The following is a 27973-nucleotide window of genomic DNA, read 5'->3' on the forward strand; positions in this document are numbered from 1 at the left end:
GGGACCTGTGGATCCGGGGGTCTGGAGCTGGGATCTGGTGATCCGGGGACCCAGCGATCCGGGGACATGTGGATCCGGGGGTCTGGAGCTGGGATCTGGTGATCCGGGGACCCAGCAATCCGGGGACCGGTGAATCCAGGGGTCTAGAGCTGGGATCTGGTGATCTGGGGCTCTAATCACTGGGGAACTGGGCCCCGGGACTCTGGTGATCTCGGGGAGTGGGGCACCTGGTGATTGGAGCTCTGGTGACTGGGGCTTTTGGTTCTGCTGTGGAGGCGTGGGAGAGGGGTTGGGAAGCCAGAGACCCATTGACTTGGGGACCCGGGGCTTGGGGCAGGGGTCTGGAGACCTGGGAGGTGGGGAGGTCAGGGTGTAACTGTGGCGGGAGGTATGGAAGGGGGAGGTCTTGGTGACTGGGGGATCTAGTGATTGGGAGCGTGGTGCCTGTTCCCAGGGGCTTGGGGACCTAGTGAAAGGAAGGGACTGGTGCCTGGTGGTCGGGTGTCCAGGTTCATGGTAACCAGAGACCTGGTGACCCACGCAGGTGGTCTGATCACTGGTCCCTGGAGCCAAGGGCCCTGCTCACCCAAGAGGGCCCGGTGCTGGGGGCTTACTGACCAGACCAGCTAGGCTAGTGCCAGGAGCCCTAGTGACCCTGGGACCCATTGACTGGATTCTAGCGACCTGTGGCTCAGGCTGGGGAAAGTGGGACTCTGTGTGATGGGGGAACAGGGCTCTGCAGACGGGGGTCTTTGTTGGAGCTGTGGATAGTGATTGAGGGTCCCAGGGACTGACGGTAGTAGCAGTCTGCATGGTCTGGGAACAGAGTCTTCAGGCCAGGCCGAGTGGCCGAGGACCTATTGGCCGGGGCGGGGGGTGCGGGGGTTTTCCCGGGTCAAGGCCATGTCTGTGCCTGACCTGTGTCCATCCTGGAGGTGGTAGTGGGGGACGGACAGAGCCCGAGTGGAGCGGACGTGGTCTCCGTGGGGACGCCCCGTCTGGGGGTAGGGTACTGGAGATAGGAGGAGGGGTTGGGGTGGGTACAGACCAGAAGACGGCTCACAAGGCGATCCAGGGAAAACGGGGTATAGGAGGCCAAGGACCAAGGGGGGGCCCTCAGAGAGGTGTGGGAGGGATGGTCAGAGCCTCACTCAGGGGAGCTCTCTTGGGGGGAGGGGCACTGCCCAGAGGTGGAGGGAGTTTGACCCTTTGCGATCAAGGCCCACATTCCTGCCCACACATGTTTGGGGACTGCGGTCAGTCCTCTGTGGCATTTTGTGCAGGTGGATGTTTTTAGCTATTTGTACACCGTGGGGATGAAATGCCGGCCTCAGGGACACTCTGGGAGCCCTTTGACCCCACAGAGCCTCACAACCCAGTGCCCTAGCCAAACTTTCCTGCTGGCTTCTGTGTACCGATATCTTCCCGGCAGGTGCGCTGGGCCCCCACCCGCCCCCGCGCCTCCCCAGCTGGCTGGGAGCTGGCCCTGGTCAGTGTTTGGCATCTTCCCAGCACGTGGCAAAGGCCACCTTGACTGTAAGTCGGGCGCCCTGCTGCTCTGCGTCCTTGGGTTCTTCCTGCCAACCCTCAAGACCCCGATCTCCCCTTTTCCAGGGTCTCCGGTTCGAGGTGGTTCCTTCCAGGTTCAAAGAGAAGCTTGATAAAGCGTCCTTCCCCACGCCTTATGCCTATGCCATCGAAACAGCCAAGCAGAAGGCCCTGGAGGTCGCCAAAAGGATGCACCAGGCAAGGGGGCTCTGCTCCTGCGTCTTCACAGAATTCTCTTGCTTGGGAGGGCGGTCTCGGGGTCTCCGTGGACATGCCGTTGATAAAAGCCGTTTTCTGTATCGTATGCAATTATGGTAGCTCATCTACCAGTGAGTGTTACAGTGTAACCTGCTCTTATAATTAATATAACAGTATCTTTGATATAACATGGTTCATAGCCATCTGTTACTCTGTAACGTGCTATTGGGATTAACAGAGTGGTATCATTTACCATAAAAAAAAAATGAACATAGCTTGGGGTGCTTGGGTGGCTCAGTGGGTTAAGGCACTGCCTTCAGCTCAGGTCATGATCTCAGGGTCCTGGGATCGAGCCCCGCATTTGGCTCTCTGCTCAGCAGGGAGCCTGCTTCCCCCTCTCTCTCTGCCTGCCTCTCTGCCTGCTTGTGATCCCTGTCTGTCAAATAAATAAATAAAATCTTAAAAAAAAATTAATGTAGCTCATCTATTACTATGTGCTACTATGTAAAATACTATTACAATTAACATAATCGTATCATTTATAATAAGGAATGAATATAGATCATCTACTACTGTGTATTACTATACAAGGAATCTTGTGGGTATCATAACAGCATCCCTCAAAATAAATGAACAGACCTGAACTATTCTTATACGTTACTGTGTAATACACTGTTGCGATGAGTATAAGAGCATCACTCATGGTACAGAATTAACAGACCTAAAATATTACTATATAAAACTATATATACTATATAAAACTATGTTACTATATAGTAATAAAAAATATTACTGTATAAAACTATATATAGCACCAGTGACTGTTATGTCATTATTTATGATGCAAAATTAACAGACCTGAACTATTACCGTTACTATATAATATACTGTTACAATGATGACAACAGTATCACTTACGACATAGAATGGACGTACCTTAACTCTTACTATATGTTATTATGTGATGTGCTGTTAGTGACAATAACAGCATCATTTATGATTCAGAATTAATGTAGATTGTTATTGCTAAGTGTTACGATAATATCCTGCTGCAATTAACGGAGCATAACAAATGCACAGTGCTGAATGCTAGAAGAAGTATTGATAGAAATAAGCAAGTGTTGATCAATTGATTTTCGACAGTGTGAAAAGTGAATATTTATGGACAAGGTAAGTTCAAGGTTCCGTACAGATCCCCGATGAATTTTCTACTTGGATTTATTTTATTGTCCAGTGTATTGACCAAGTTTCAACTTCTGTTGAGCGGGCCAGAAAACACCGGCTTTGTCCTTAATTCAGGATAGCTTGGGGAGGATTTGGAGTCACGTTCGTGTCCTTGTTGGGGACATTGAGGACACCCACATCTTAGTTTCTGAAGTGAGAGTGGCCTCGTGCCGACCCGTCACCCCACCGGGGTATTTGCGGAAGACGCATGGGGACGTGGTTTCTAAAGCTGCGTTTGGATTTCTTGCAGAAGGACCTCCGGGCCCCCGACGTTGTCATCGGAGCGGATACCATTGTGGTGAGTGCCCCCCACCTCGGGGCCCCCGTTCTGGCCTCCAGTTTGGTTTGTGTGTGCTTGGTGACCGAAGTCACGGTGCGGACAGGGAGAGCCAGCTGAGTGAGAGGGAATCCCTCCCTGGTTCTCTCGCAGAGCATCGGGGGTTTGATTCTGGAGAAGCCGGTGGACAAGCAGGACGCATACAGGATGCTTTCCAGGTGGGCGCAGACGGTCGTCCCCCTGGGAACAGCACTGGGGCAGGACTGGGGCAGGGCCTGTACATGAGGTACGTCAGGGCCTGGGACGGGGTTGGGCTTAGGATGGAATGGATAATGTCTGGGTGGCATCAGGTCCTCAGGTTAGGGTCCCAGGCAGGGAGAGCACCGAGGGTGGGGACAATGTCCACAGTGGGGTCAGGTCCCCAGGTTAGGACCCTGGGCAGGGTCTGCCTCTGGGACAGACTTCAGGTCCAGTGAGGTCTGTGCCTGGGGAGGGGTCTGTGCACAGCCTACCTGGCCACCCTCCTGGCTGTCCCTGTGTCCATGAGCTCTTACTCCTGGTCTCCTGTCCTACTTCTGAGTGGTGGTCTCCCCATGTGCACCTCCCTGGGCTCGGCTCTCCCCACGAGCTCTGCTCGGGCAACAAGCAGACGGGCAGTCTCCCTCCGGGCCGGACGTGCTCAGCCTCTACCTCAGGGCGTCTCAGCCCCGGGGCCGTGCCATGTTCCATGCACCCATGTTTCACTCTGCTGCAGGACAGCAGGTGGACGGCTGAGAGCAGGGTGGCGGGAATGTGCCGCAGAGCACGGCTCTGGCCCGGGGGACACGGTCGTGCCGATTGCGTCTTGCAGGTTGAACGGGAAAGAGCACAGCGTCTTCACGGGCGTCGCCATCGTCCACTGTTGCACCACAGGTACAGCACCGCCGGCCTCCTCCCCAGGCCCGGGGCCACCGCGGGCGGAGCCGGTGACCCTGCAGACCTGCGCCCTCCCTCCTGCCTCAGCAAGTCGGGGCTGCACAGAGGCCTCGGAGCACCTGACAGAGCTGGGCTCGCCCGCCCAGTGTGACCCACGCAGGTGCTTCCCTCCAGACCTTCCGTCCGGAAGACAGAGAGGGCTGGCTCACGCCGGCCAGCCGGAAATCACAGCAAGACAAAGAAGGTTTTTTTAAAAAGGACCGAAACCCCAAGGATTGTCTGCAAAAGCTGCTTTGCATAATGTGCCCCGCGGGCCGTGCAGGGGCTTTCCAGCCCCAGAGCCAAGGCCTCTGGGCCAGCCCCGAAGTTCTGTTTCTTGTCTTTTCTTTTCTTTTCTTTTTTTTTAAGATTTTATTTGACAGAGAGATGCATTGAGGGAGGGAACAGAAGCAGGGGGAGTGGGAGAGGGAGAAGCAGATTTCCTCTGAGCAGGGAGCCCGATGCAGGGCTGGATCCCAGAGTCCTGGGATCAGCTGAGCTGAAGGCTGACTGATAATGACTGAGCCACCCAGGCGGTGCCCCCCCGCCCCCGCCCCCACCCCGAGGTTGTTTCTGCGGGGAAAACCCAAGACCCCATGCTTGTCTGGGTGCTGGGCTTGCAACATTGTTCATTCCCCAAAGCCCAGGTCTGGGTCTGCAAGTTGCAACTTTTTTATCCCCCAAACTTCGTTGCCCACCCTCCCCCCCACTGTTCTGGGTCTTGGATTGCAACTTTTTATTCCCCAAACCCCAACCCCCTGCAGGTTGCAACTTTTTATTCCTCCATGGTTTTGCATGCTTGAGTTTGCGATTTAATTTTTCCTGCCTGAAGCCTCCTCCTGCCCCTAATTAAGAACTGAGAACCCGGACCGATGTCCCCCAGGTGCACAGAGCCCAGAGGTGGGGCCCTGAGGCTGCGCACCCTGACCGGCCGCCCTGTGTTGCAGACGCGCAGCTCGACTTGGAGGTGTCCGAGTTCCACGAGGAGACCACGGTGAAGTTCTCTGAGCTGTCGGAGGAGCTCCTGTGGGAATACATCGACAGCGGGGAGCCCATGTGAGTCCCTCAGACGAGGACACTCATTCCTTCGCGTGGGTGGGCCACCCTCAGGACAGGATCCCCTCCAAACGTCCCACCTCCCAACACCATCCCCTTGGAGGTTGGATCTCAGTATATGAATTTGGGGGTGCAGGGGACACAGACATCTGGTTCATGGTCATCGTGTTACTGTCCTGATTACACCGGGGGCCGGGCTCAGGCAGGCAGTGCAGGGACCCGGGTGATGGGCTTGCTGGAGGAACAGCGGGGGTCAGGGGCTGCTGGCAGGGCCCGTGTCAGGACCTGAGCTGCCCTGGCCTGGGACAGTGAGTGCGAATCACCCCAAGTGTGAGACGCGGTCTTGGGCTGCGGTCCGGTGAGCAGGTGAGTACACGGCCGAGCTCACCTGCTCCCGGTTCTGTTCCCCACGTGGAACCGGGCCAGGTGGGGGACAGGTGCTTGAGTACAGATGCCAGGGGACGGTCCCAAGTGCTGAGGATGCCCCGAACCAACGACTCCTGTCATTTTAAGGACTGGGGTCAAAGGGAAGCAGACGACAGAGGGTTAGGTAGAACGTGCTAGGTGCTTAAGTCAGGGTCCAGGAAAGGACCTTTGAAGTGGCCTCTTCTGTCCCGAAGGAGGTCTCGGCAGAAGCTGCAGGACCAGAGATGCAGGCGGGCACAAAAGCATGGCCTCGGTGAGCGTCCTCACTGCACTGCCCCTGAGATTGCTGCCCCAGGCCTGGTGTGGGGGGGCAGTGTCCCCGAGGGACCGTCTGGGACACCAGGTCATCGCCCAGGATGGGACTAGACTCGTCACTGAAGCAGCCCGGGGGGATCGCTGGGCTCCTGCCCGCCATCCTGTCTGATCACGTGGAGTGAAGCTGTCCATCAGGCACCCGTCTTTTGACCCTTCAGACTTTGATTTCTCCTGTAACCGTCTTCCTCCCCGCGCAGGGACAAGGCCGGCGGCTACGGGATCCAGGCGCTGGGCGGCATGCTGGTGGAGCACGTGCGCGGAGACTTCCTCAACGTCGTGGGCTTCCCCCTGAACCACTTCTGCAAGAAGCTGGTGGAGCTGTACTCCCCGCCCCGTCGCGAGGACCTGCGGCGGGTCAAGCACGACTCCATCCCCCCCGTCGACACCTTCGAGAACCTGAGCGACGTGGAAGGGAGCGGGTCCGACCCCGCTCAGGGCGATGACGGTGGCGGCCACGGAAGGACAGAGGCGGACGGGGACCGGACACGGGCTCCTGCTGGCCCGCAGGGAACAGACTCTCACGGGACAGGGGAGAGCCCGCCCCCCTTCCCAGCGGGCCTTCTGGAACTCATAGACGGCTTTAAAGCATCAAAGGTACCTGTCTGAGTGTCCCGGGGCAGCCGTAACAGATGACCGCAGACTGCGGGCTGGAAACCCCACAGTTTCATCCTTTCTCAACTCTGGAGACAGGATCTAAGATCCAGGTGGGGCAGGACCACTGAGATCCAGGCGGGCAGGGCTGTGCATCTTCTTGAACCTCTTGGAGAGGGTCCTTCCTGCCTCTTCTAGCTTCTGAGGCTCCAGGTGTCCCCGGGCTGGTGGCCGTGTCCCTCTCATCTCTGCCTCTGTCTTCACATGGCTTATCTGTGTCTCATCTTCTGTCTCTTACAAGGACACCCGTCCTTGGATTCGGGACCACCCCGATCCAGGATGAGCTCATTCCAAAGCCTTCCCTTCATCCCATCTGCAAAGACCCTATTTCCAAATAAGATCTCCCTTTGCAGGTTCTAGGGGCCAAGACTTTGGCCTATCTTTTGGGGCCCAGTGTTCAGCCCATACAGGTGTCCCCAGCTGATTTCCTGCCTTCATGAAATGGCTTGGCAGAGAGAGAGTGACTTTGGGGGTCACAGAGGCTGTGACCTGATTTGCTGGGGCTCAGACTGTGGCCTGTGAGACTCGTGCTCAGGGCTGTGGTGGCCGAGTCCGGTGCCCAGCTGGGGCGAGCTGTCTGTGATTACTTGAAGGTGAGCAGCGGTCTCATGACCTCAGCACAGGGCACACAGGGCATTTCTGACTGGCCTCTCCCCAGCCCAGGATGACGAGGCCAGAATGCTGACCGTGCAGCAGCCTCGGGGAACCCAGCATGCCCCTGGCCAGGTGGACTCTAGCACTAGGTCACTAGCTGCCTGGAGGGATCTGTGACCTCCTCGTACTGTGGTTTTGGGATCCCAGACACCTGTTCCAGCCAGAGGGTGTCGCAGGCGGTGAGGGAACCTGCAGGCCACTGGGTGCTCTCTGGAGCCAGCTGGTGCCTGTGGCTGTGGCCTCCCCAGGCCTTCCTGCGAGGTCATAGACACTTCCCAGAAACACCCGGGTACCCACGCCACACTGGACAGCCTCTGAGGCAGAAGCCCACCTGCTTGTCTTCCGCCACCTCCGTCAGGGACAGGGCTGGTGCGGCCATCCATGCCGCCACACGGCCGTTACGTCTCTCCAACCTTCTGCTGTCCCACTCGGCCGGCCTTCCAGCCGTCTGAGCAGCTCCGGGCTTCAGAGAGAGAGCTGGAATGCGGCCCTCCCCGTGCCTGGGCTCCGCAGGGACCACGTCAGTGGCTCTGGGGTGCTGGGTGCGGGGACTGGAGATTGCCCCTTCCCACACTGCAGCCCTGGCCGCTTCCCTGGCCTCGTCTGGGGCAGAAGCTCTCCTGATTAGGAGAAGTGGTTGTTCTGTGTTATGCCTCAAAATGTCAAATTTCTCTGCAAAGTGATAGTTAAAAGATAGTGCAATGGACCATCACCTGATGGACGTATACGCCGTCCCTCTCTTCCTGTCGATCTACCTGCTTATCTACCTGTCCTCAAACTATCAGCTAGGATCTATCTACCTATGTACCTGGGATCAAAGATCAATTATCTGCCTATCTCTCGTCTGCCTATCTGATCTATTATCTGTCCGCCTAGCTACCTGTGTGTCTGTCTGCCCGCTTACTACATCGCTGTGTTGAACAAAGGTCTCCCAGCGGTCAGGTGAGCTGACCAAGCTGAGGGGCAGGAAGGAACCTGGGAGCGTGTCTCCTCACCAGGGCCGTCACGGTTCGTTCTAGAAGCAGCTCTGCATCGGGCCCTTGAGAACGTGCATCAGTTGTCACAGATGGTTTTGGCATCACGAGGTGAGGGCAGTGTGAGCGAAGGTTATCGCTGTCACCGGAGGGCATCTGTTCTGAGCTTTGTAGAGACTCTGCACTTGAGGACAGCCCTTTGCCTCCAAATACAGTCATGTCCTGAGGTCCTGGGAGTTAGGGCTTCAGCCTACAGATCTTGGGTGGAAACACCATTCAGCCTAAAGCCGCAGCACACTGTTTTGTTTTGTTTTGTTTTGTTTTGTTTTGTTTTGTTTTCCCTATGGCACCGTTTTTCTGCTTGGTATTCACTGATGTGCTTTTGCCTTGTGCAAACTTGGTATCAGCTGGTGCCTAAATCTACTGTCTCTGGAGGAGTTTCCGTTGACAAGTTAAATATGTTTCACAGCATTGACCTCCATGTTTTGGGTCCACAGGAGTCAAAAGTCCTTGATAAGTCACAGAGTAAGTCTAACTGTAGTTGTTTCTAATGGATAGGCCCTGTTCATGGCTTGCAAGTTGAATGTGTTTGATGTACTAAAAGTTGACGGCCCACTGAAGGCCGTGGATATCGCAGGCAAAATCGATGCCTCTGTGTGCGGAACTGAACGGCTCCTGGATGTCTGTGTGGCCCTGGGATTGCTGGAGAAGACAGACAGAGGTAAGAGGACATCTGAGGTGTCTTGCTGAGAATCCTTGTAGGTGGAAGTAAGTCACCAAGTGAAGGTGGTTTCTGAGCCAAGGCGGGGAGGATGAGACCATTAGAACGTGGCTTTTCCCCAAGGGGAGAAGCAGAGGATGGAAGAAAGGAGACATAGGTGTGTGTTGAGGGGGGGGGTGTATTAGGAGAGTGACTTCTCTATGGGCTCTGCTCTCAAACGACCTATATCAGCATTCACCAGAGAAACAAAACCAGTGGCCAAAGGCCTCAGAAGAATGACACTGAGGTGTTAAAAGGGATTCGGTGCTGTTCTTTATTTCTCATAATTCTTCATTTCTCAGCCTGTGCAACCTTCCATGGAGCGATAGGGTCTTCCCCACCATCACCTGTACCCCCAGTCTCCATTCTCCAGATGCAGGTGTCCCAGAGGGGCTCCCACGGGCCAGGTCTTACAGACAGCCCAGCTGGGCACGAAGAGGGTGGAGACAGGAAGAGACTCACCACCAGTCCAGGCTCTCCAGAGAAACAGAACCCGTGGTCTGCAGACCTGCAGGTGTATAGCAAGGAAATGGCTCATCCCGCTATGCTAGTGGGGTGGTTGAAAATCAGTACACACTGACCCTGAAGTCTCGAGACACAATGTCTTCTAGCTCAGCAAAATGTCATCCCTGCTCTTGGCACCTTCGCCTGATTAGATGTGACCCACCCACATTGCCCAAGGTCACCTGTAGTTATAGATGTCAAAACACTCCACAGCAACATCCCTCCTGGCATTGTACCTAAGAACCAGGCACCATGACCCAGCCAAGTGACTGTCCTAGGGGGTTTGGGGGCATCACCCCTGGGAATGCCCACCTGCTTGGTTAATACAGGAGTCCACCTGCATGCTGGGTCTGGGCTGTCTCTTCATGGAGCCGCCCCTGAGCGGATGCCCTGTGCCCCAGTCAGGCAGGTGAGGTTTGTGCCCCCATGTCAAGACCCACGCTGTGGGCTCTGCTGCGGCGTCCCTGCTAGGAGCCCCCACGATGCCTTGTCACGTCAGGTTACCGCAACACGGAGCTGGCAGACGTGCACCTGGCGTCGGACGGCGAGTATTCCCTGCACGGCTTGGCCATGCACAGCAACGACCACTTTTGGAGCCTCTTCACGGACCTGGAGCTCGCCGTGCGGGAGGGAGCCAGCGCAGCTTTTGGGAGGAAGGCGGAAGAGCCCGTTCAGGTACCGAGACTCGGAACGTTTGTTGTCACGTCGTGGGCGTATCTTCCAAAAGGACCGACGGGTGCAGAACCCTTGCCCTGCCAGTGGGTTAACAGGGACCTGTTAGAAAACCACAAGAGTTGGCTCCTGTGACCTCAGGAGCTGTGCAGGGAGGCCCGTGGGCGGGGGCAGGGCAGGGAGATGGGGGCCAGGTGGTCCCGTGACCACCAGGGCCAGGTGGTGCCCGAGAAGAGACAGTGCTTGTAGGACCGGACTTGGGCCTGCACGGAATTAACGCACCGTGTTTCCTTCTTGTGGTTAAATCGGAGGGACCCTGTCCTTGGAGCTCACGGTCCGCAGAGCCCTTCCTACCGTGTCTCTCCCTGGTTCCCCTTCCCCTTCCAGAATGCTTTGGGGGTTGGGGGTGCAGCATTGGCCGAGGGCAAACACCTGTGGCACTGACCCAGGCTGTCCGCGGGATCCAGAACTGACCGTGAGAGCACGGGGCTTGTACCCAGCCTGGGCAACAGGGACAGAGACAGACGGTCTCGGGAGGGTGCAGGCCAGGGGGCTTACGGACAACAGACATTTCCTTCTGAGGGTTCTGGAGGTAGCGTCCAAGGTCAAGATGCCTGCAGACTCAGGGTCTCTTGGCTCGAACTCGACTGTCTTCTCTGTGGTCCTCACCGGGTGACGGGGGCAGGTGTCTCTGCACCCTCATGACCCCGTCCCCTGCTAGATGCCCACCTCTGACCGCCATCCCCGTGGGGCTTAGGTTTTGACATGGGAAGTGGAGGGGAGTCGGACGCAGCAGAGAGACCCCCAGTCAGGTGGAGACAGAGAAGAGAAGCCACAGACGGGGCTCCCTGGGAACAGAGTGGGCGGTGTAGGGCCAGGAGGAAGGGAGGGACCCCTGTGAGGTGGGCTGGCTCAGGTGGGCTGCCTGCGGCCCCGTCTGTCCCTGTGGGATTCAGGGACACGTCCAGCATCTCCTCACCATGGTGTACCCTGCAGCGCTGGGGGCCCCAGGAGGCCCCCTGCCCAACGGGGGACCCCATCCTCCCTGCTGCCCTGCAGAGGTCCCGACCACACGGGGACCCCACAGGGGAGGTGGGCGAGGGGCTGTGGTCTGACTTTTGCTGAGATAGTCAGCAGCACGGAGCCAGCTGTAGGGGCCCCTGGGGGACCCCACCCTGTACCCCTCCTCCTTGTCCACAGAGACCCTTTGTGGGGGGTCTGGAGCCTCCAGGGTGACCATCCTCGACAACTGACTTCAGATTCTTAGACGTGGGCATCTGTTAGGATGGGAAAGGGAGGATTCCAGTGCCTCTGGACCCCCAACCCACACCCGCAGCACTGGGCTGGACAAGGTCCTGCCCCCTCGGACCCCCCAAGTCTGCTTCCTGCCCGACCCTACCCCAACCTGCCCCTAAGCCTGCTCTGCCCTTCCCCTGCCGGCTCTGCACCACCCACCTCCTCCCGACCCAGGCCTCACTGTGTCTCCCCAACCCCCTCCCGACCCAGCTCTGCCCCACCGGTCCCCTTTCCCGACCCGCTTCCCCAGCAGACCCCTTTCCCGGTGCAGCTGTGCCCTAACGCTCCCCTCCCCATGAGCCCCGCTGAGTTCCCACCTGCAGAAACGCCCGGTGGCCCCCAGCCAGAGTGCAGGAGCTCCCTGGGCCTCGGTGGGGGCTCTCCTCACGCCCCATTCTCTTTCAGAGCAAGCACAAGACGCTGCAGTTCATGAGGGCGATGCACGGCTTCGCCATGCTGACGGCACGCCAGGTGGCCACCGCCTTCGACCTGTCCCGGTTCACCTCCGCCTGTGACCTAGGAGGTGCGTAGCGCTCCCCGCCTGCTCCCGCCAGGAATCGGGAGCAAAGGGCTCTGTGCATTTCTTATGTGAAGTCATGCTCACCTCATGTGCTCTTAAGATGTCCAGGATGCATCTCCCTCTTGAGGAAGCATCTGAGGCCTGAATTTGGCCATGGCGGGAGCCGGGGCTTGGGCAGAAATCCCCAAGTGCTAGGAGGTTCTAGCAACGGGCAAGGACCCCCACAGAGGTTATAGGGCCCTTTCTGGTGGATGCTGAGTGGTGGGAAGAGGATCGCGACCCCACCTGCCCCCATCCCATCAGCTCTAATTGTGCCTCATACACTTTCCTGCCCATCCCAACCCACTCCCTAGCCCAGGGACAGCGCGGGGGGCAAGCAGATGCCTGCCCAAGAGGTCCAGTGGGATTGGGGTCCCAGAGGACCAGGTTTTATTTCCCTGTCAGCCGCATACCTTTCTTGCTGGTGGCCCAGAGTGGCTGCTGGTGCACCAGCCATCACACCAACCATCTTGCACCAGAAAGGAGATAAGGTGCAGCCTCCCCTTCCCCACCACACAGCTGGGCTCTGTTCGCCCTCCGTGCCTCTGTGCCCACCCCTGCTCATATGGCTCTGGCACCGGCAAGTGAGGTCCTGACCTCAAGAGGCCGCGAGGCCTGCATGAGACCACACAGATCTATGCCACGGCTGGCTTTCTTTCCCGGTGTTGACCTCAGTCTCTGTGCTCAGGCATCGTTTTGGTTTTACCATGGTTGAATTTGGGAGACGGGCGAGGGTTTCATCAGCGCCGGCGGGTCGGGTCACGAAGAGTGTGTTGGCATTTCCCGCAGGCTGCACAGGTGCCCTGGCCCGAGTGCTCACCCAGGAGTACCCGCGTCTGAAGGTGAATGTGTTCGACCTCCCGGAGGTCATCGAGCACGTCCCGTGTTTTCAGCCCGAAGGACGGCGGACGGACCGGATCAGCTTCATGCCAGGTAGACGCGTCTCGGTCTTTGCCGTGAGCCAGTGTTCGGCCGGCCTTGTTTGTTTGTACAGAGGCAGGTGCGCGTCTGTGTGTGTGACTGTGTCTGTGTGTGTATATGTGTGTTTGCATATGTGCGTATCTGTGTGTGCTGCCTGTGTCTCTGTGTGCACAGATGTGTGTGTTGTGTCTGCAGGTGTGTGTTGTGTCTGCAGGTGTGTGTTGTGTCTGCAGGTGTGTGTTGTGTCTGCAGGTGTGTGTTGTCTCTGCATGTGTGTGCATGTGTGCATCATCTGTGGGTGCATATGTGTGTCTCCATGTACATGCCTATTGTCTGGATGCCTGCAAATGTGCGCCTGTGTATATGTCTCTGTGTTTGTGTGCCTGGGTGTGCACAGACTCGCATGTGTGTTGTATGTGCGTGCATATGAAACAAGAAACAAGTGCTGCGTGTGCACTTATTTCTGCATGTGGGTATATGCGCACGAGTGTTGTTTGTGCGTGTGCATGCTTGTGTGGTTTTGCCTGTGTGCTGTGTGTGCATGGTGCCTTTGTTCTCTGCACATGCACGCATGGGCGTGTGGTCTGTGTATTCGTGTCTATGTATATGTGTATGCCTGTGCATGTATGCGTGTGTTGTCTGCGTGTCCGTGCAGTTACGTATATGTCTCTGCGCAGATCTGCGTATTGTCTGTGTGCGTGCATGTGGGTCTCTGTGTGTATGTGCACACCCGTACGCATCTCCAAATCCTGCGAATAGGAGTGCGAGTGGCAGTGGGATTGGAAGCCGTCACGGTGGGAGGGCAGGTGGGACGTGGAATGGCCGACGTGAGCATCTCCAGGTGTCTACAGCCCACCCAAACGCCAAAAGCAAGTTCCACAAAAGCTAGAGCAGGAAGGCCTTGAGTTCGACGTGAGGGAGAACTTCCAGGAAGGGCAGCCGTCAGTGTGGGGGCAGCTGGACGTGAAACCGCTCCCGCCCCGAATCTTGGGAACACCCAGCCCCAGGGCAGACGAGGTGGCGGGCCCGGGGTTCCCCGCTGCAGGTTGTGGGGTGCAGGACACCGTTCTACCCCCACAGGCAGTCTCTGCCTTCTGCTCCAGCAGCTCTGGGGAGCGGCACACCCCCGGTGTCCAGCAGGGGCAGGACCCGGTCCGGCGTCCCTGACGGACTCCTGACATCGTGTTGTCACACCAGGTGACTTTTTCAAGGACGACCTCCCGGAGGCAGACCTGTACATCCTTTCCAGAATCCTGCACGAGTGGCCGGACGACAAAGTCTGCGAGTTGCTGAGCCGCGTCTCGAACCACTGCAAGCCGGGTGAGTCCGGGCCGTGACCGGGTCCTTCTTGCAAACGTAAACGCTGTTTCCACTTACAAAGAAACAAAGATATGTACAGAGAGCCGTGCCCCGGGTGCTGTTTACCGCGTCCCGCTGACAATGTGCTCGAGCCACAAGGGGGTGGAGGAAGGTTTGGGGACGTCTCCCTGGATCCCCTCATCCGGTCCCGATAAAGGCAGTGACGGCATCTTTGCTCTCAGGCCCCAGAGTCTCCAGGATGCTTCTCCGATTGCTGTCCTGGGCGACGCTTGTCCCCGCCACCATGTCCAACCACTCAGGGCCATCATGGCCCATCAGGCCACAAAGAGGGGCACGCCCAGTTCCTGGGATCCCTTACCAGGCCCTCGAGGTCCCCAGTCCCACAAAGCATAGCCCTCACTCCCATGTCCTGTGCCTGGTCCACTTAGGGAAGAAACACAATATAGCAATTCGCGGGTCCTTCCGCTCCACGGCGGCCGGGAAACGCCCCGCGCGTTTGAGCTCCTTTTTTGCACACAGAGAAGGGCAACAGGGTGTGTGTGGACAGTGTTAGACAAAGAGAGAGAGACCGGTCTGTTCCAAGGAATCAGTTCATGTGATTGTGTAGCCTGGGATGTCGAACGTCTGCTGGTGGACCGGGCAGCCGGTGACCCGGGGACAGGCTCCTGCTGAGGCTCAAGTCTGCACACAAGCCGGAGGCAGAATTCCCTCTTCCTGCAGGAGGCCAGTCTCTTTGCTCTCGAGACCTTCAACTGATGAGACGAGGCCCACCCACACCGGGGCGCACCACCTGCTTCTGCCGACTGAACCGTGAATCTCATCCTCAAGGAACCATCCTAGAAACCCCCGGAGAGATCCTCGGCCACGAATCTGGGCACCGCGGTCCGGCTGAGATGACCCGTACCATTAAACATCACCCCCGGCAGCCCCCTGGCAGGGCCGTGTTATCTGTGGCCCCCAGCTCAGACACAGGGCCCCGTGGAGGGCACACAGGGACATTTTATTCGGCATGAGGTTCAGCTAGCATTTTCGATGCCTCCCGTCCACCTTCTCCTCCACGTGCTGGCCGCTCGGGGTACCGCCCACGCCCACCCTCCAGAGCAGAGTCTGGGAGAAACGTGGAGAGTCTCCTAGCTCCACGCGGTGCCCCCCGCTCTGCGCAGGCAAACAGGCATCCAGAACGGAAAGATATGCTTGGGGACCGTGGGACAAACAGGCTCGCAGAAGGCAGAGGGCAGAGTCCGTCCCCCGCTCCGTGCACAGAGCGTGGCCGCAGGAGCAAACAGCAGGAAAGTTCTAACCAGTAAAACGGGGGAAAAGGCAGAGACGGAGCGGACCGACAGCCGTGCCAGCAAAGTGAGACGATCAGCTCAGGTCACGATCTCAGGGTCCTGGGATCGAGCCCCGCATCGGGCTCTCTGCTCGGCAGGAAGCCTGCTTCCCCCTCTCTCTCTGCCTGGCTCTCTGCCTACTTGTGATCTCTCTCTCTCTGTCAAATAAATAATAAAATGTTTTAAAAAAAAAATGCAACCGAGACAGCGAATTACCAGTTCACAGCTGTAGACAGAAAGCCCCACAGGCGTCTGTGGACTCAAAGCGCTGAGCACTGCCCCCCGCCGCCGCCGCCATTCCGAGGAGGCTCCTGGAGACGTTCTGGAGTGAAGTACACACAGACGCTGCCCAGGAACCAGACCCGACGGTGCTCCCACCACGGGACAGCACTGAGGGTCCTCAGGTGATGGTTCAGGTGCGGACGGTGCGTGGAGAGTCCCGTGGGCTGGACTAGCAGAGACTCGGACACAGGTGCGGGACGTCACACGTCGGAGCGTTTGGAAACAGTATCGCCACACGTTGACCCATCTCCTGGGGCATCTGGGGACGTGAGCGTTTGGGGACATGTTAATAAGCGCCGCAGAGAAAATTGAGCAACTGCTTTTCAATGAGCCAAGCTCCGTGCCAAGAAAGGCGGTGGCGTTCGGGCATCCTTGTTGGTCTGTGCGGCTGGATGGCTTGTGCAACTTGCCCGGCCCCCCCAATCCCCACCGCCGCTCCGAAGTCATGTCCACTGGGAACGTGTGAACTGGACCTTGTTGGGAAATAGGGTCTTTGCAGAGGTGGTGAGGGGAGGGCTGTGAGATGAGCTCACCCTGGGTCAGGGTGGTCCTGAATCCAAGGACAGGGGTCCTTGTAAGACACAGAAGAGGAGACACAGACACAGAGTAGAAGCCACCTGAAGATGGAGGCAGAGACGGGCGGGATGTGACCACCAGCCCAGGGACACCTGGAGCCCCAGAAGCTGGAAGAGGCAGGAAGGACCCTCCCCTGGAGCCTCTGGGCGGGAAGCAGTCCCTGCCCCGCCTGGGTCTCCGCGGCCCTGCCCCGCCTGGGTCTGAGACTCTGGCCTCCAGAGCTGGAAGAGAATAAATAACCAGTCTGTGGTCACTTGTTGCCACAGCCCCAGGACACGCACGCTGTCCGGGAGAGGCAGGCGTTCACGCGGCCATCCCGGTGTCACGTGGGCACACGGGCTGCTCCGCGCAGAGAACGTGGCCTTGGGAAGACGGGTTTCTGCCTGTTTCTTCCCTGCAGCGTTCCTAAGCCCTGGAATGGAGCCCAGCCCAGAGCGGATGTCCACAAAGCTGCGAGTGAAGCGATCGTGAAAGTGCCCCCACCCGCTGGAAGGCGGCCATCCTGCCCGTGCGTGCCGAGTTGTTAGCTTGAACTTGGCCTCGAGACAGACGACCTGACAACACAGGCCATGGCAGCCGCTAGCAACCGGGGCTTCCCGTCCGCCCCCAGAGCTGGGAGTTGGGTGGTGAGCCGCAGCCAGGGCAGAGTGGAGGGTCCTGGGGGTCCACAGGACAGAGCTGAAAGTGCCCGGTTTAACCTGAGTCTTCTGGAGCCTGTGGTGTTAGCCCCCCGTGTGCATTTCTTTGAAAAACGCCAAGATGGATGATACGCTAGAGAGATGCTCCGATCCCGGTTCGGTTACCCCGCGTTCCCTTGCACGCCTGGAACCAGCAAGAGAAGACGCCCCAGAATTGTCCCAGCAACGGCCACCGCTGGGCCCTTGCCTGCGGATCTGCCCCTTGCCTGTGGATCTCAGGGGTAGGACAACCACCCCAGAACGCAGACGTGAACTACGTCCTGCCGGGCTCCTGAGCGTCCCGAGGGAGCTGAGTTCCCGCCGCTTGGTTTCTCCGTCCTTTGTGAAGGGCTTTTCACGGAGAGACGCGGACAGACGCGTACGGGGCGCGTACACACACATGCACACACACACACGCACACACTTTGTTCTTGAAGCTCTCACGCTTTGTGCACCCGTCACGCAAGGGTTCCTGGGTCTGGCGTGCCTGGTCCTGGCCGTGTCCCGAAGCAGGTGCCGACCCGGGTGTGCTCCTGGGGCTTCCAGGGTGAATGCGTGCTCCCTGCTGGGACCTCCGGACCCTGCAGCCAGCGTTTCTGGCTTGTGTCCCCACACGGGGAACCCTCAGGGGAGCCCTGGGCTGCGTCTGTGTGACTGAGCCCCCGTCCAGGCTGGCCCGTGAGACCCCTCGCTGTCTCCGTGTTCTCTCTCCATGTCTCTGTCGGTCCCCCTGCGGTTCTGGCTCCCCAGGCTGGCGGGCAGTGTCCTCAGCCTCCCCGCAAGTCGGCCCGAGCTCCCGTGCCGCTCGAAACCGGCCACCCCCGCAGGGCTCTCCGCCGAAATCTTGTCTGTGACTCTAGCTAACTGTGTTCTTCACAGGCGGCGGCATCTTGGTGGCTGAGAAGGTCCTGGAGGACAAGCCAGCGGCACGGGGCAGCCTGCCGGCGTCCTTGAACCTGCTGGTGCGGACCCAGGGGAGAGAGCGCGGCCTTCCCGAGTACCGGGCACTGCTGGAGCGCCACGGCTTCCGGGACGTGCGGCTCACACACGCGGGGGACAGGCTGGACGTGATGCTGGGCACCAGAGCCTCGCCACCCTGAGGCCCCCGGCAGGAGACGCTGCTCTCCCAGGAGGCCGACGGGCGGCCCCGTCCCCAGGGTCGGCCACCAGGTACCACCAGGACTGACAGCATCTCACCAACCGTGGAACCACACAGAATAAAGCAGCAAAATGCACCTGCTCCAAGCTCGTTTGTGGGTCCCGAGATGGGGCAGGCTGTGCCCGGAGGTGGGCAACACCAGCCAGGTGCGCACCCCAGGACCTGTCCACCCCAGGACCTACCTACATGGCTGGCTCTCCAGCAGGAGTCAACCTGCGGCCGCCGCCTCCTTCACACCTGTTCTAGACATGTGTGTCCGTGTGACTCCCAGCCGCTCGGCCCCGCAGGACACCTGCCGTGTGCCGGGTTCCTGGGGCGCCCTGTCTCCTACCCTTTCCGCCCGGATGCTGGGAGCAGGGCCGCGGCCTCCCCCCGCGACCTTGGACAGCTCACGTCTTTAAGAAGCTGGTTAGCGGGACGCCTGGGTGGCTCAGTTGGTTAAGCAGCTGCCTTCGGCTCAGGTCATGATCCCGGCGTCTTGGGATCGAGTCCCACATCGGGCTCCTTGCTCCGCAGGGAGCCTGCTTCTCCCTCTGCCTCTGCCTGCCATTCTGTCCGCCTGTGCTCGCTCTCTCTCCCTCTCTCTCTGATAAATAAATAAATTTTGAAAAAAAAAAAAAAAAAAAAGAAGCTGGTTAGCTCCCGCAGCGTCCAACGCGCGTCCCCGGCCGACCGGTTTCTCGCTCACGTCTCTCGTGTATGTTCCCTGAGTTACCTCGTTGTCTGAAAGAGGGCAGGTGTGTCCCTGTTCTCTCGTGGGGGGGCAGCAGCAAATGCCTATGACCCACGAGCCGTCTGTCCTTGACGTCACGGGATGATTCGAGAAACGGCCCGGCCGGTCCCACAGGGGCCACGTTGGGTGAGGCCAGCCTGGCGGCGTTCTCTGCCCGTGCTCGCGGCTCACAGCCACCTTCCGGGGCGCCTGGCAGGCTCGGTCGGCCGAGCCCTCCGCTCTTGGCTTCGACTCAGCTCGCGATCTCAGGGTGGTGGGATCGAGCCTCGGGTCTGGCTCTGTCCTCAAAGGGGAGGCTGCTGAGATCCTGTCCTCCTCCTGCCTCGCCCCTACCACATGCACCTGCTCTCTCTTTCTCTGTCTCTCCCAAATAAATCTTTTTAAAAAGTAATAATAACAGGTGAAGCGTCTGCCTCCAGCTCCGGTCATGATGCTGGGGTCCTGGGATCGGGTCCCGCGTCGGGCAGTCCTGTACAGGCGCTTTCCGCCTCTCTCTGTGTCAACTAAGTGAATCAAGTCTTTTGAAAAAAATTAATATTGAAAACCAATAAGAGTGAAAATAAAACACGGTACGTTTCTTAAACATAGACAAATCTATGCAGATTAACGCTTCCTGTGTATGAAGCTATTTTGTAAAACAATGCAGTATGTATCTTTTATGTGCAGTTCTAGAGGTATATACTTATAATGCAAATTCTATATATTGTGTATTATCTGTATCTGTTCTACGCAGACATAAATGCATACTTTTGGTTGAAGTCCGAACTTTTTTCTTTCTTTCTTTTTTTTTGTTTTTTTGAATCACAAGGTGTGTCTCCGTAGGAGGCTGGAGTGGGAGAAGGGAATGAGACGCTGATCTAAGGGGCCGTGCTGTCCTCCGGGGCGCCCACGACTGCCCTGTGCTGAGAACAAAGGTCAAGGACTCAAGGCTCCTCTGTCCTCTGTTCCCGGCCCCCGGGCAGGCGCCAGGGAAGATGCTCCTCCCTCCCTGGGGCCCGTCCTCCACCCCATCCAGTCCCCACACCCACTGGCCAGGGCTCACATCCACCGTGAACTGGCCCCAGCTGGGGGAAGCTGGGTGACACTGACACGGTCACCTTGGGCCACTCCGGTCATGTCCTTCCCCACCTGGGAGAACAGGGCGTTTCCTGCAGGACCTTTTGTATAGGTGGAAAGCTGTGGCCTCGGAAGTGGGTGTTCCCCGTACACCTGTTGTCCGGCCCCTGGGCTGGCCCGTGAGCTGTCTCAAGGACATGGGTTTTGTTAGAACCCACCGTGCGTCTCCACTGCTGGTGCCTGCTGCCGTGACTTGGAACACCCAAGCCCCCGTGGGTCCCGGCTGCACAGAGGGACCCGGCCCCACGACCCCCAGAGGGGCTGACCCTGAGTTTTGCACACCCACAGCTGTGTCCTGAAACCCCGGATCCACCGGAGGGAGACCCGGGGTGGAGAGCAGCCGCCAGATCTCACTGGAGAGTCCCACAAAGGTTCTGTGGGTTCCTTATACCCCTCCTGACCCGTTTCTGTCCGCAGGAACTTTTCGTAGCCAAACCTCGGAAAAATGAGAAGAGAAGATGGGATTTCTATACTCTAAAGACCTGACCTTTCATGTATTAGGAACGCTGCTCAAGCTGTCTTTAGGGGAGTCTGGGAAAGAACGGAGAGGGTGTGCGTGCACACACAGGTATATGTCTTTGAAGGGTTTTTACTCGGGCCGCCTGGGTGGCTCAGTCGTTACCTGTTGCTGGTCACGATTGGGTTCGAGGCCCACATTGGGCTTCCTGTTCGCTGGGGAGCCTGCTGCTCCCTCTGCTTCTCCCCCTGCTTGTGCTCTCAAATAAATATGTAAAATATTTTTAAAAAAATATATAGGGTCTTTACTCTTGAAGAACCAAGAGGGCTTCCCAGGTTGCAATTCCGTGCCTGAGCAAAGCCGCCTGCCTACTCCGGGGGACGGTCGTTCCCCGATGCACGCATGCTCTCCTACCGCAGGTGTCTGCCCTGTCTGACCGCATCGCCGGATGAACTCTGTCCTCCAGACATTCGAGGGTGGGGGTTGGACGGGAAGCCGTCAAGAGAACACCCAAGAAGACATCCCCAGGCTCCCTCCCGAGGTTCCCTCCCAAGGTCGCGTGTGGGAGTATCTGGCGCCACTCCTGGCCAGCCTCCTCAGCACTCACCAGACCGGGTTACTCAAAGGCAGAGCCTCCGTGAAGGCCACCACCCCCACCCCAGGGACCGACTCACCCACCTGCCGGCTCACAACAGGCAACCCTACCCCGTGGTCCAGCCCCCTCACTGCACGGCCCTGTTGTCAGCCATTAGCTAAAATGCACAAGGTTTTACAACGGATTCTTACGACAACCTCTTTATTAGTTCACACCCCCATTTCTCAGAAATTCGGGGGATGCGTATTTAAGCACCTGCTGGCCAGGTAGCCGCTGACCTCTAGCGGCACCCAAGTTGCGGTCTTGGGTCTTAGGAACATAGGATCCTTCTCATGGTCCCCGTGCCCCCTTTCCGGTCTCGGGGTGGGGGTCCTCTGCCTGGGCCATCCTTTCCTAGGTACACGAGGTTCTCGGTGTCTGGGTTGGAGAGACCCCGCTGCCCTCTTGGTTAACCTCTACGGAGCACAGGGGCCATGTCCCTCACCCCCCTCAACACACACACACACACACACACGCCAAGGATGAACAGGTGAGCGCCTCAGTCTAACCTCCATGGCAAAATGTGTTCTTAACACGAGTTACTTCATTCCTACCTCCCTTTCTTCCTTTCTTTCAGAATCATTCTCCAGGGCCCCTGGAGGTGCCAGGCTGACCGCTGCTAGGGTGGCCACTGGGAATCCGGAGCACAGGAAGGGGAGCAGACCACTCCCAGGTTAACCGTCCCCACCTACAGAAGGGGTCACTCTGCGGAAGCCCCTCATTCCCAGTCCTAGGCCTGGAGTCCCAGTCTGAGCAGACCCCAACCAGCTTCATCCTGGGCGAGCAGCTGGTTGGGCCCTGAGGTTCCGCCCCACCCACCCACCCCAACCCCGGGGCGGTGATCATCATTTCGAGGGCCCCTTCCAGCCCAGACAGGCTAATCCAGTTCTCACCTGGGAGTGCCCAGACGTGGGCCTCCGAGCGAGCTCCTCATCCCCACCCAGCACCCAGAGCAGCCCTCTGTCCTCTCCTGCAGAGCCCATGGCTGCTCCGGCCAGAGTGCGACTGGACCCTCCAGGGACCTTCCCCACTTCCTGTCCCAGTGAAGCTCAGGAATGTGCCAGAACCTCCACAGCCCTCCCCACAGCCCTCCTTGTAAGCCCAGACCCTCTAAGCATTTAAGTGACTTCTGAATGCCTCCCCCCACCTTCTCCCCTACAGCTCGATCAGCCTCTGTGCCCTGCCAAGAGCCTTCCCTGCCTCTCCTGGAGGTCAGGACAGGATGGAGGCAGGCATTTGCAAGGACACCGGGGACCGGCGAAATCATAGCCTTGGGGTGCCCTGGGCTCTCCTGGATGCTTTGCCGGCACCCATTCAGCACAAGGGTTTTCTACCTGCTACTGTGGACACAGGAAACCACACGGAAGTGCGGCAGGCGCAGAAGAAAAAAGGAAGGAATAGGAGAAGAGACAGGGAGGGAGAAACCCCAAGAAGCCGTGGCTGAGGATTGCTCTTAGAGATGGAGTTCTGAGCTCGCTGTTTACACCGCTGTAAAATGCAGCTCATGATACACTTACTGCTCCTGCAATTTGGTTACAACTCAGTAAAAGGCTCAGGAGGCGAACCTCCAGGCTTGGGGAGTTTCACGAGTTCTGGGGGTGCATGGAGTGGGTGTGCACGTGTGTGTGCAAGTACTTGCGTGTAAGGAGTGGGTGTGCACATGTGTACACATGCATGCGTGGAAGGAGTGGGTATGCACGTGTGTGCAAGTGCACCTGTGTGAGGAGTGGGTTTTCACCTGTACGTGCAAGTGCACGTGTGTAAGTGTGCACACGTGAGCAGTTGGGTGAACACAGGGCCTGTGCGCTGAGGGCCACCATGGATCACCAACCCATATGGGTTTTGGGACCCCCATGTCGGGTGGGGTCCTCCACCGGGGCCCAGGGCGACCAGGCCTGGGATGGTCTGAGTCTCTGGGGCAGGAGGCGTGTCTCGAGATGTGTCAGTTTGGCGGGGGGGGGGGGGGGGGGGGGGACCGGACCTCGAGAGTCAGCAGGGAAAGCCAGAGGGTGGTGGGGACGGCAGGGGGGTGGGGGTGATCTGGGCGAGCTAGGGAGTCACGGTAGGGCGCTGGTCACCGCGATGCGCCAGGGATTGGAGTTTGGGGGGTCTTCGGGGCGAGGCCGACGTGAACTCAGGGTTGAGCAGGGGCAGCCGAGGGGTCACGGGACGGGGGGAGGGGTCTTCGGGGCGAGCCGGGGGTGGTCAGCAGGGAGAGTTAAGTGGTCGTGGTCGGGAATGGGGGAGAAGGTGGAGGGTGGAGTTCGGGGCAAGTCCAGAGGTCGCGGTCGGGCGTCGGTCAGGCAGAAAGTTCAGGGGCTGGGGTCGGGGGTCTCCCGGGCGAGCCCGGGGGTCGCGGTCGGGCGTCGGTCAGGCAGGAAGTTCAGGGGCTGGGGTCGGGGGTTTCCGGGGCAAGCCCGGGGGTCGCGGTCGGGCGTCGTTCCGGCAGAAAGTTCAGGGGCTGGGGTCGGGGGTCCCCAGGGTGAGCCCGGGGGTCGCGGTCGGGCGTCGGTCAGGCAGGAAGTTGAGGGGCTGGGGTCGGGGGTCTCCGGGGCGAGCCCGGGGGTCGCGGTCGGGCGTCTGTCAGACAGGAAGTTCAGGGGCTGGGGTCGGGGGTCTGCGGGGCGGGCCCGGCCGTGACAGCCAGGCCTCGGAGGGCAGCGGGGTGAGCCCTTCCCGCGGTCTGGAAGGAGCCGGGCGCAGGGACCCGACGACGCGCGGCCTTGCCGGTCCGCAGCGAGCGCCCGGGCCCCACGGTGACCTTGACAAGGTCACGGCGGCCGCCGAGACCCACCCCCACCCCCCGCGGCCCGCAAGGCGCAGGGGCCGGGCCTCGCTCCCGCCATGCCCTGGGGTGCGGCCCGCGGGAAGGGGCGGGGCCACGGCGGGGACGCGGCCAATGGGCGCGGCGCTGGCGGGTGCGGGGCGGGGCGCGGCGCGGCTCCCGGCAGCCCGCGGGGGCGCGGCGCAGCCAATGGGCGCGGCGGGCGGGGGCGCGGGGCGGGGCGTGGGGCCCTTAGCGGCTGCGCGCTGGCCGCCCTGTCCTTTCGGTCCCGGCGGCGGCAGCGCTGAGCCCTCGGCGCCCACCCTCCGGCTCCCCGCGCCCGCACCGCGCCGTCCGCCCGCCGCGCCGCCACCATGACGGAGCAGGCCATCTCCTTCGCCAAGGACTTCCTGGCCGGGGGCATCGCCGCCGCCATCTCCAAGACGGCCGTGGCCCCCATCGAGCGGGTCAAGCTGCTGCTGCAGGTGCGGGGCGGGCCGCGCGCGCTGGGGGGCGGGGAGAGGGCGCCCGGGGCCGCCGAGGGGGGCTGCAGGGGCGCCGGGGGCAGAGCGGGCCGCGCCGGCCGCGTGCACCGGAAGCGCGGGGCCGCGCCGCTTTGTCCGCGCGCCGCCGGGATCGGGGCCGGCGGCGCGTCACGTGGGCGGGGCCGTGGGCGCGCATGCGCCGTCCGCGCTGGCAGGGAGCCTGGGCGCGTGCGCCCGGGTCGGAAGCCCCCAAACTCCCTCCCGGGATGGGGTCAGCGAGCGGACCGCGGGTTCTCCCCTGGCTGCGGCCGGTCTTGTCTCCGCTCCGTGCGGCTGCAGATCGGACGGCGTCGCGGTCCGCCGGGACGTGCTTGCAAGCCCCTTGCGGCGGCGGCAACAATGTTGCAACCTTTAGTGGCAACATTGTTGCAGCCGCGTTCCAGTTCGCGAGCTCCCGAAACCGCGTTCCCGACTCTCGCGATGAGCCCGCGCGCTTAGAGGCGCCAGGGAGCTCCCTAGGGACGCGCCTGGGCTCCGCGAGGCTGCCGGAGCGGGGGGAGCCCGTCTTGCGAGCCTGTCCGTCCGTCCGTTGTGCAGGTGCAGCACGCCAGCAAGCAGATCGCTGCGGACAAGCAGTACAAGGGCATCGTGGACTGCATCGTGCGGATCCCCAAGGAGCAGGGTGTGTTGTCCTTCTGGAGGGGCAACCTGGCCAACGTCATCCGCTACTTCCCCACGCAAGCTCTCAACTTCGCCTTCAAGGATAAGTACAAGCAGATCTTCCTGGGCGGCGTGGACAAGCACACGCAGTTCTGGAGGTACTTCGCTGGGAACCTGGCCTCGGGCGGCGCTGCCGGAGCCACCTCGCTCTGCTTCGTCTACCCGCTGGATTTCGCCAGAACCCGTCTGGCTGCCGATGTGGGCAAGTCGGGCACCGAGCGGGAGTTCAAGGGCCTGGGAGACTGTCTGGTGAAGATCACCAAGTCCGACGGCATCCGGGGCCTCTACCAGGGCTTCAACGTGTCGGTGCAGGGCATCATCATCTACCGCGCCGCCTACTTCGGCGTGTATGACACCGCCAAGGGTGAGTGTGTCCTTGCGCTGGGGCTGCCAAGTGAGTGAGGGGCTGCGCACGGGTGGGGGTTCAGTCACGGACCTCTAGCGTTCCACGTTCCCCGGGGGTGGGGGGGGTCGGGAGTGCGAGATCCAGCTGTGCACAGGGTTGCTGCAGTTCCTGAGGTGTCCTTGTACGGTGGCCAGCTGTTTACTCTCTGCATTCTCATGTGGCTGTCTTCTGTGTGTCTGAGTCTCTTTTTTTAGCTTCCTTTTTATTCATTTGAGGGATTGAGATCTTAAATAGGCAGAGAAACAGGTGGGGGCGGGGTGAGGGAGCACCTTCCCGCTGAGTAGAGAGCCCCATGTGGGGCTCAATCCCAGGACCCTGGGATCATGACCCCAGTAGAAGGCAGAGCCTTTAACACACTGAGCCACGCAGCCATCCTGGGTCTTTCTTTTTTAAAGGGTATTGTTGGTGTTGGCTTAGGTGGGACCCTGATGAGCTCATTTTAAGCTGTTCTTTTTTAAAAAGAGTCTTTCGATTAGCTGTTGGAGGTTGGGGCTCTCGTGTGAGCTTTAGGTTGCACTGTTCACGCTCTGGAAGCAAGCTTAGGCCTGCTAGCGTCGGGGCTGGGATGTCTGCAGCAGAACGTGCTCGCGTGTGGTGTGCCCACTTCCCGGGGCTGGTCTGACCCCTGCTGTACGGAGAGGCCATTCCCGGGCACTGAGTCGGGTCCTCTGGCCAGCAGGTGGTCTGTCTGTCCGCCCACCGGTACTGGGCGTGGGGAGCTCCATGTGGAGCCAGGGTGGGCAGGACTGTTCAGTACTGCGGTGTGTGCAGTGCTAGGTCCTAACGCTGGCCGGTGGTCCCGCAGGCATGCTCCCGGACCCTAAGAACACCCACATCGTGGTGAGCTGGATGATCGCTCAGACCGTGACGGCTGTGGCAGGCGTGGTCTCCTACCCCTTTGACACCGTGCGGCGGCGGATGATGATGCAGTCCGGGCGCAAAGGAGGTATCGTGTCTCTGTGCTGGTGACAGTGGCTCCTTCTAGATCTCCCTGAGGGGGTGGTTCTCTGGCCTCAGCCTCGGGAGTTGTGAGCCGGCAGATGACACATTTAACAGCGAGTTTGGGGGCAAGGCTTTGTGGGCTGACTTCACAGGGTGGGGGACTCCCAGGTCAACGACTGTGTTCTTTTCGAGGCTGCTCTAGACCCCCACAGCTTGGCCAGGTACCTGCCCAAGCCCTTGGTCCTGCCCTTTTCTTGGCTCTTGTCTTTCTAGCGTGGCCAGGGGCCTTGCCTTGATCCCAGGGGTAGAGGTGGTGCTCCTCGATGACTGGAGGGGGTGGTGGGAGTTTCTGGATGTATGGTCCCTAACCGCCCACCCCCCACCCACATCAGTGGGCTGGGCAAGGGCCATGAGCCAGGGCTCTTGGTGTGCCTGTGGTCAGAAGCACAGCTCCCCCACAGAGTACCGTCCAGTTTCAATGTGCTGTGTTTTTCGGGCTTCCCTTTGTGCCCCTGCCCAGGAAAAGCTCCCAGTCAGCTCTCCTGTCTCTCTTGCAGCGGACATCATGTACAAGGGCACCGTCGATTGCTGGCGGAAGATCTTCAAAGACGAAGGGGGCAAGGCCTTCTTCAAGGGCGCGTGGTCCAACGTCCTGAGGGGCATGGGGGGCGCGTTCGTGCTGGTCCTCTATGACGAGCTGAAGAAGGTCATCTAGACGTTCCTCCAGACGCGGGGACCAAGGGAAGCCTGTAGAATACTTTTAACTGTTATGGACCATTGATCTTCGAGAAATTCCAGTGTCCTTGTCCCGGCCAGATCACGCGTAGAGGCTTGGGGAAGGTTCCAAAGGGGGCTCATTGTGATCTACCATTGGCACCAGATTCCATGTACTGATTATGGGGGGGGAGGGAATCACGAGGTTTTGTGGGTCCACAGGCCAGCAGCTCCCTGGCACAGACCTTAGAGTCCAGGTGCTTGTGGGACCCAAGGTGTGTTTAAGTATTTATTTAAAAAAAAAAAAATCATGTCTACATTTGTACTTAAGCACTATTCTCTTTTGCACAGCTGAATATTTGCAATTATGTTTCATGTCGGGCATTCTGCTGCAAACATAAAAAAACGGGACACAGACTGGTGGTTTGTTTTCAGCTGAGCGGCGTTGTGGGTTTGGGGCTGGTGGGAGGCAGGGTGGGAGACGCGGGGGTCAGGGAGGCTACAGGGCATGTCCTGAGGCCCTGTAGGGTAGGGAGGCAAGTTCAGACCAGCCCACTGGCAGCTCATTTGCCGCTTGGGGAGACCCCCCTTGGGTAGGAAAGAGAACCCAACCTGAGTGCGCCTTGGGGCGTCTGAGTGTCCCTGCTCTGGGCGGGGGGTCTTTCAGG

At 59.5% G+C, this 27973-nt stretch overlaps 2 protein-coding genes across 2 annotated transcripts in view; both read left to right on the forward strand.

Moving 5' to 3' along the window:
* Window positions 1–19825, forward strand: part of LOC309856959 (putative bifunctional dTTP/UTP pyrophosphatase/methyltransferase protein) — a 20238-nt gene extending 413 nt beyond the window's left edge. Inside the window, exons 2-14 of the mRNA XM_082718769.1 lie at window positions 1615–1746; window positions 3221–3268; window positions 3401–3465; window positions 4098–4159; window positions 5149–5257; window positions 6196–6592; window positions 8836–8998; window positions 10041–10216; window positions 11915–12032; window positions 12858–13001; window positions 14187–14309; window positions 18055–18746; window positions 18974–19825. Coding sequence (XP_082574895.1) covers window positions 1615–1746; window positions 3221–3268; window positions 3401–3465; window positions 4098–4159; window positions 5149–5257; window positions 6196–6592; window positions 8836–8998; window positions 10041–10216; window positions 11915–12032; window positions 12858–13001; window positions 14187–14309; window positions 18055–18275 — 1758 coding nt within the window. The 3' untranslated portion in view covers window positions 18276–18746; window positions 18974–19825. The remainder of the gene's footprint in view (window positions 1–1614; window positions 1747–3220; window positions 3269–3400; window positions 3466–4097; window positions 4160–5148; window positions 5258–6195; window positions 6593–8835; window positions 8999–10040; window positions 10217–11914; window positions 12033–12857; window positions 13002–14186; window positions 14310–18054; window positions 18747–18973) is intronic.
* Window positions 19826–24243: 4418 nt separating this feature from the next.
* Window positions 24244–27722, forward strand: LOC309856967 (ADP/ATP translocase 3). Its single transcript, XM_082718806.1, has 4 exons — window positions 24244–24523; window positions 25121–25607; window positions 26455–26595; window positions 27149–27722. Exons 1-4 carry the CDS (start codon window positions 24413–24415, stop codon window positions 27304–27306), a joined length of 897 nt encoding a protein of 298 aa, XP_082574932.1. The 5' UTR covers window positions 24244–24412; the 3' UTR covers window positions 27307–27722.
* The last annotated feature ends 251 nt before the right edge of the window (window positions 27723–27973 follow it).

The sequence above is a fragment of the Mustela nivalis genome (genome assembly GCF_964662115.1).
Source record: "Mustela nivalis genome assembly, chromosome: Y".
NCBI lineage: Eukaryota > Metazoa > Chordata > Mammalia > Carnivora > Mustelidae > Mustela > Mustela nivalis.

What these genes read in the sequence shown, in the direction of transcription:
- LOC309856967 (XM_082718806.1), top strand. Translation starts at nt 24,413, where the DNA reads ATGACGGAGCAGGCCATCTCCTTCGCCAAGGACTTCCTGGCCGGGGGC. An exon ending in GGGTCAAGCTGCTGCTGCAG is followed by an intron (nt 24,524 to 25,120) that starts GTGCGGGGCGGG and finishes TCCGTTGTGCAG; the next exon opens with GTGCAGCACGCCAGCAAGCA. An exon ending in GCAGTCCGGGCGCAAAGGAG is followed by an intron (nt 26,596 to 27,148) that starts GTATCGTGTCTC and finishes TCTCTCTTGCAG; the next exon opens with CGGACATCATGTACAAGGGC.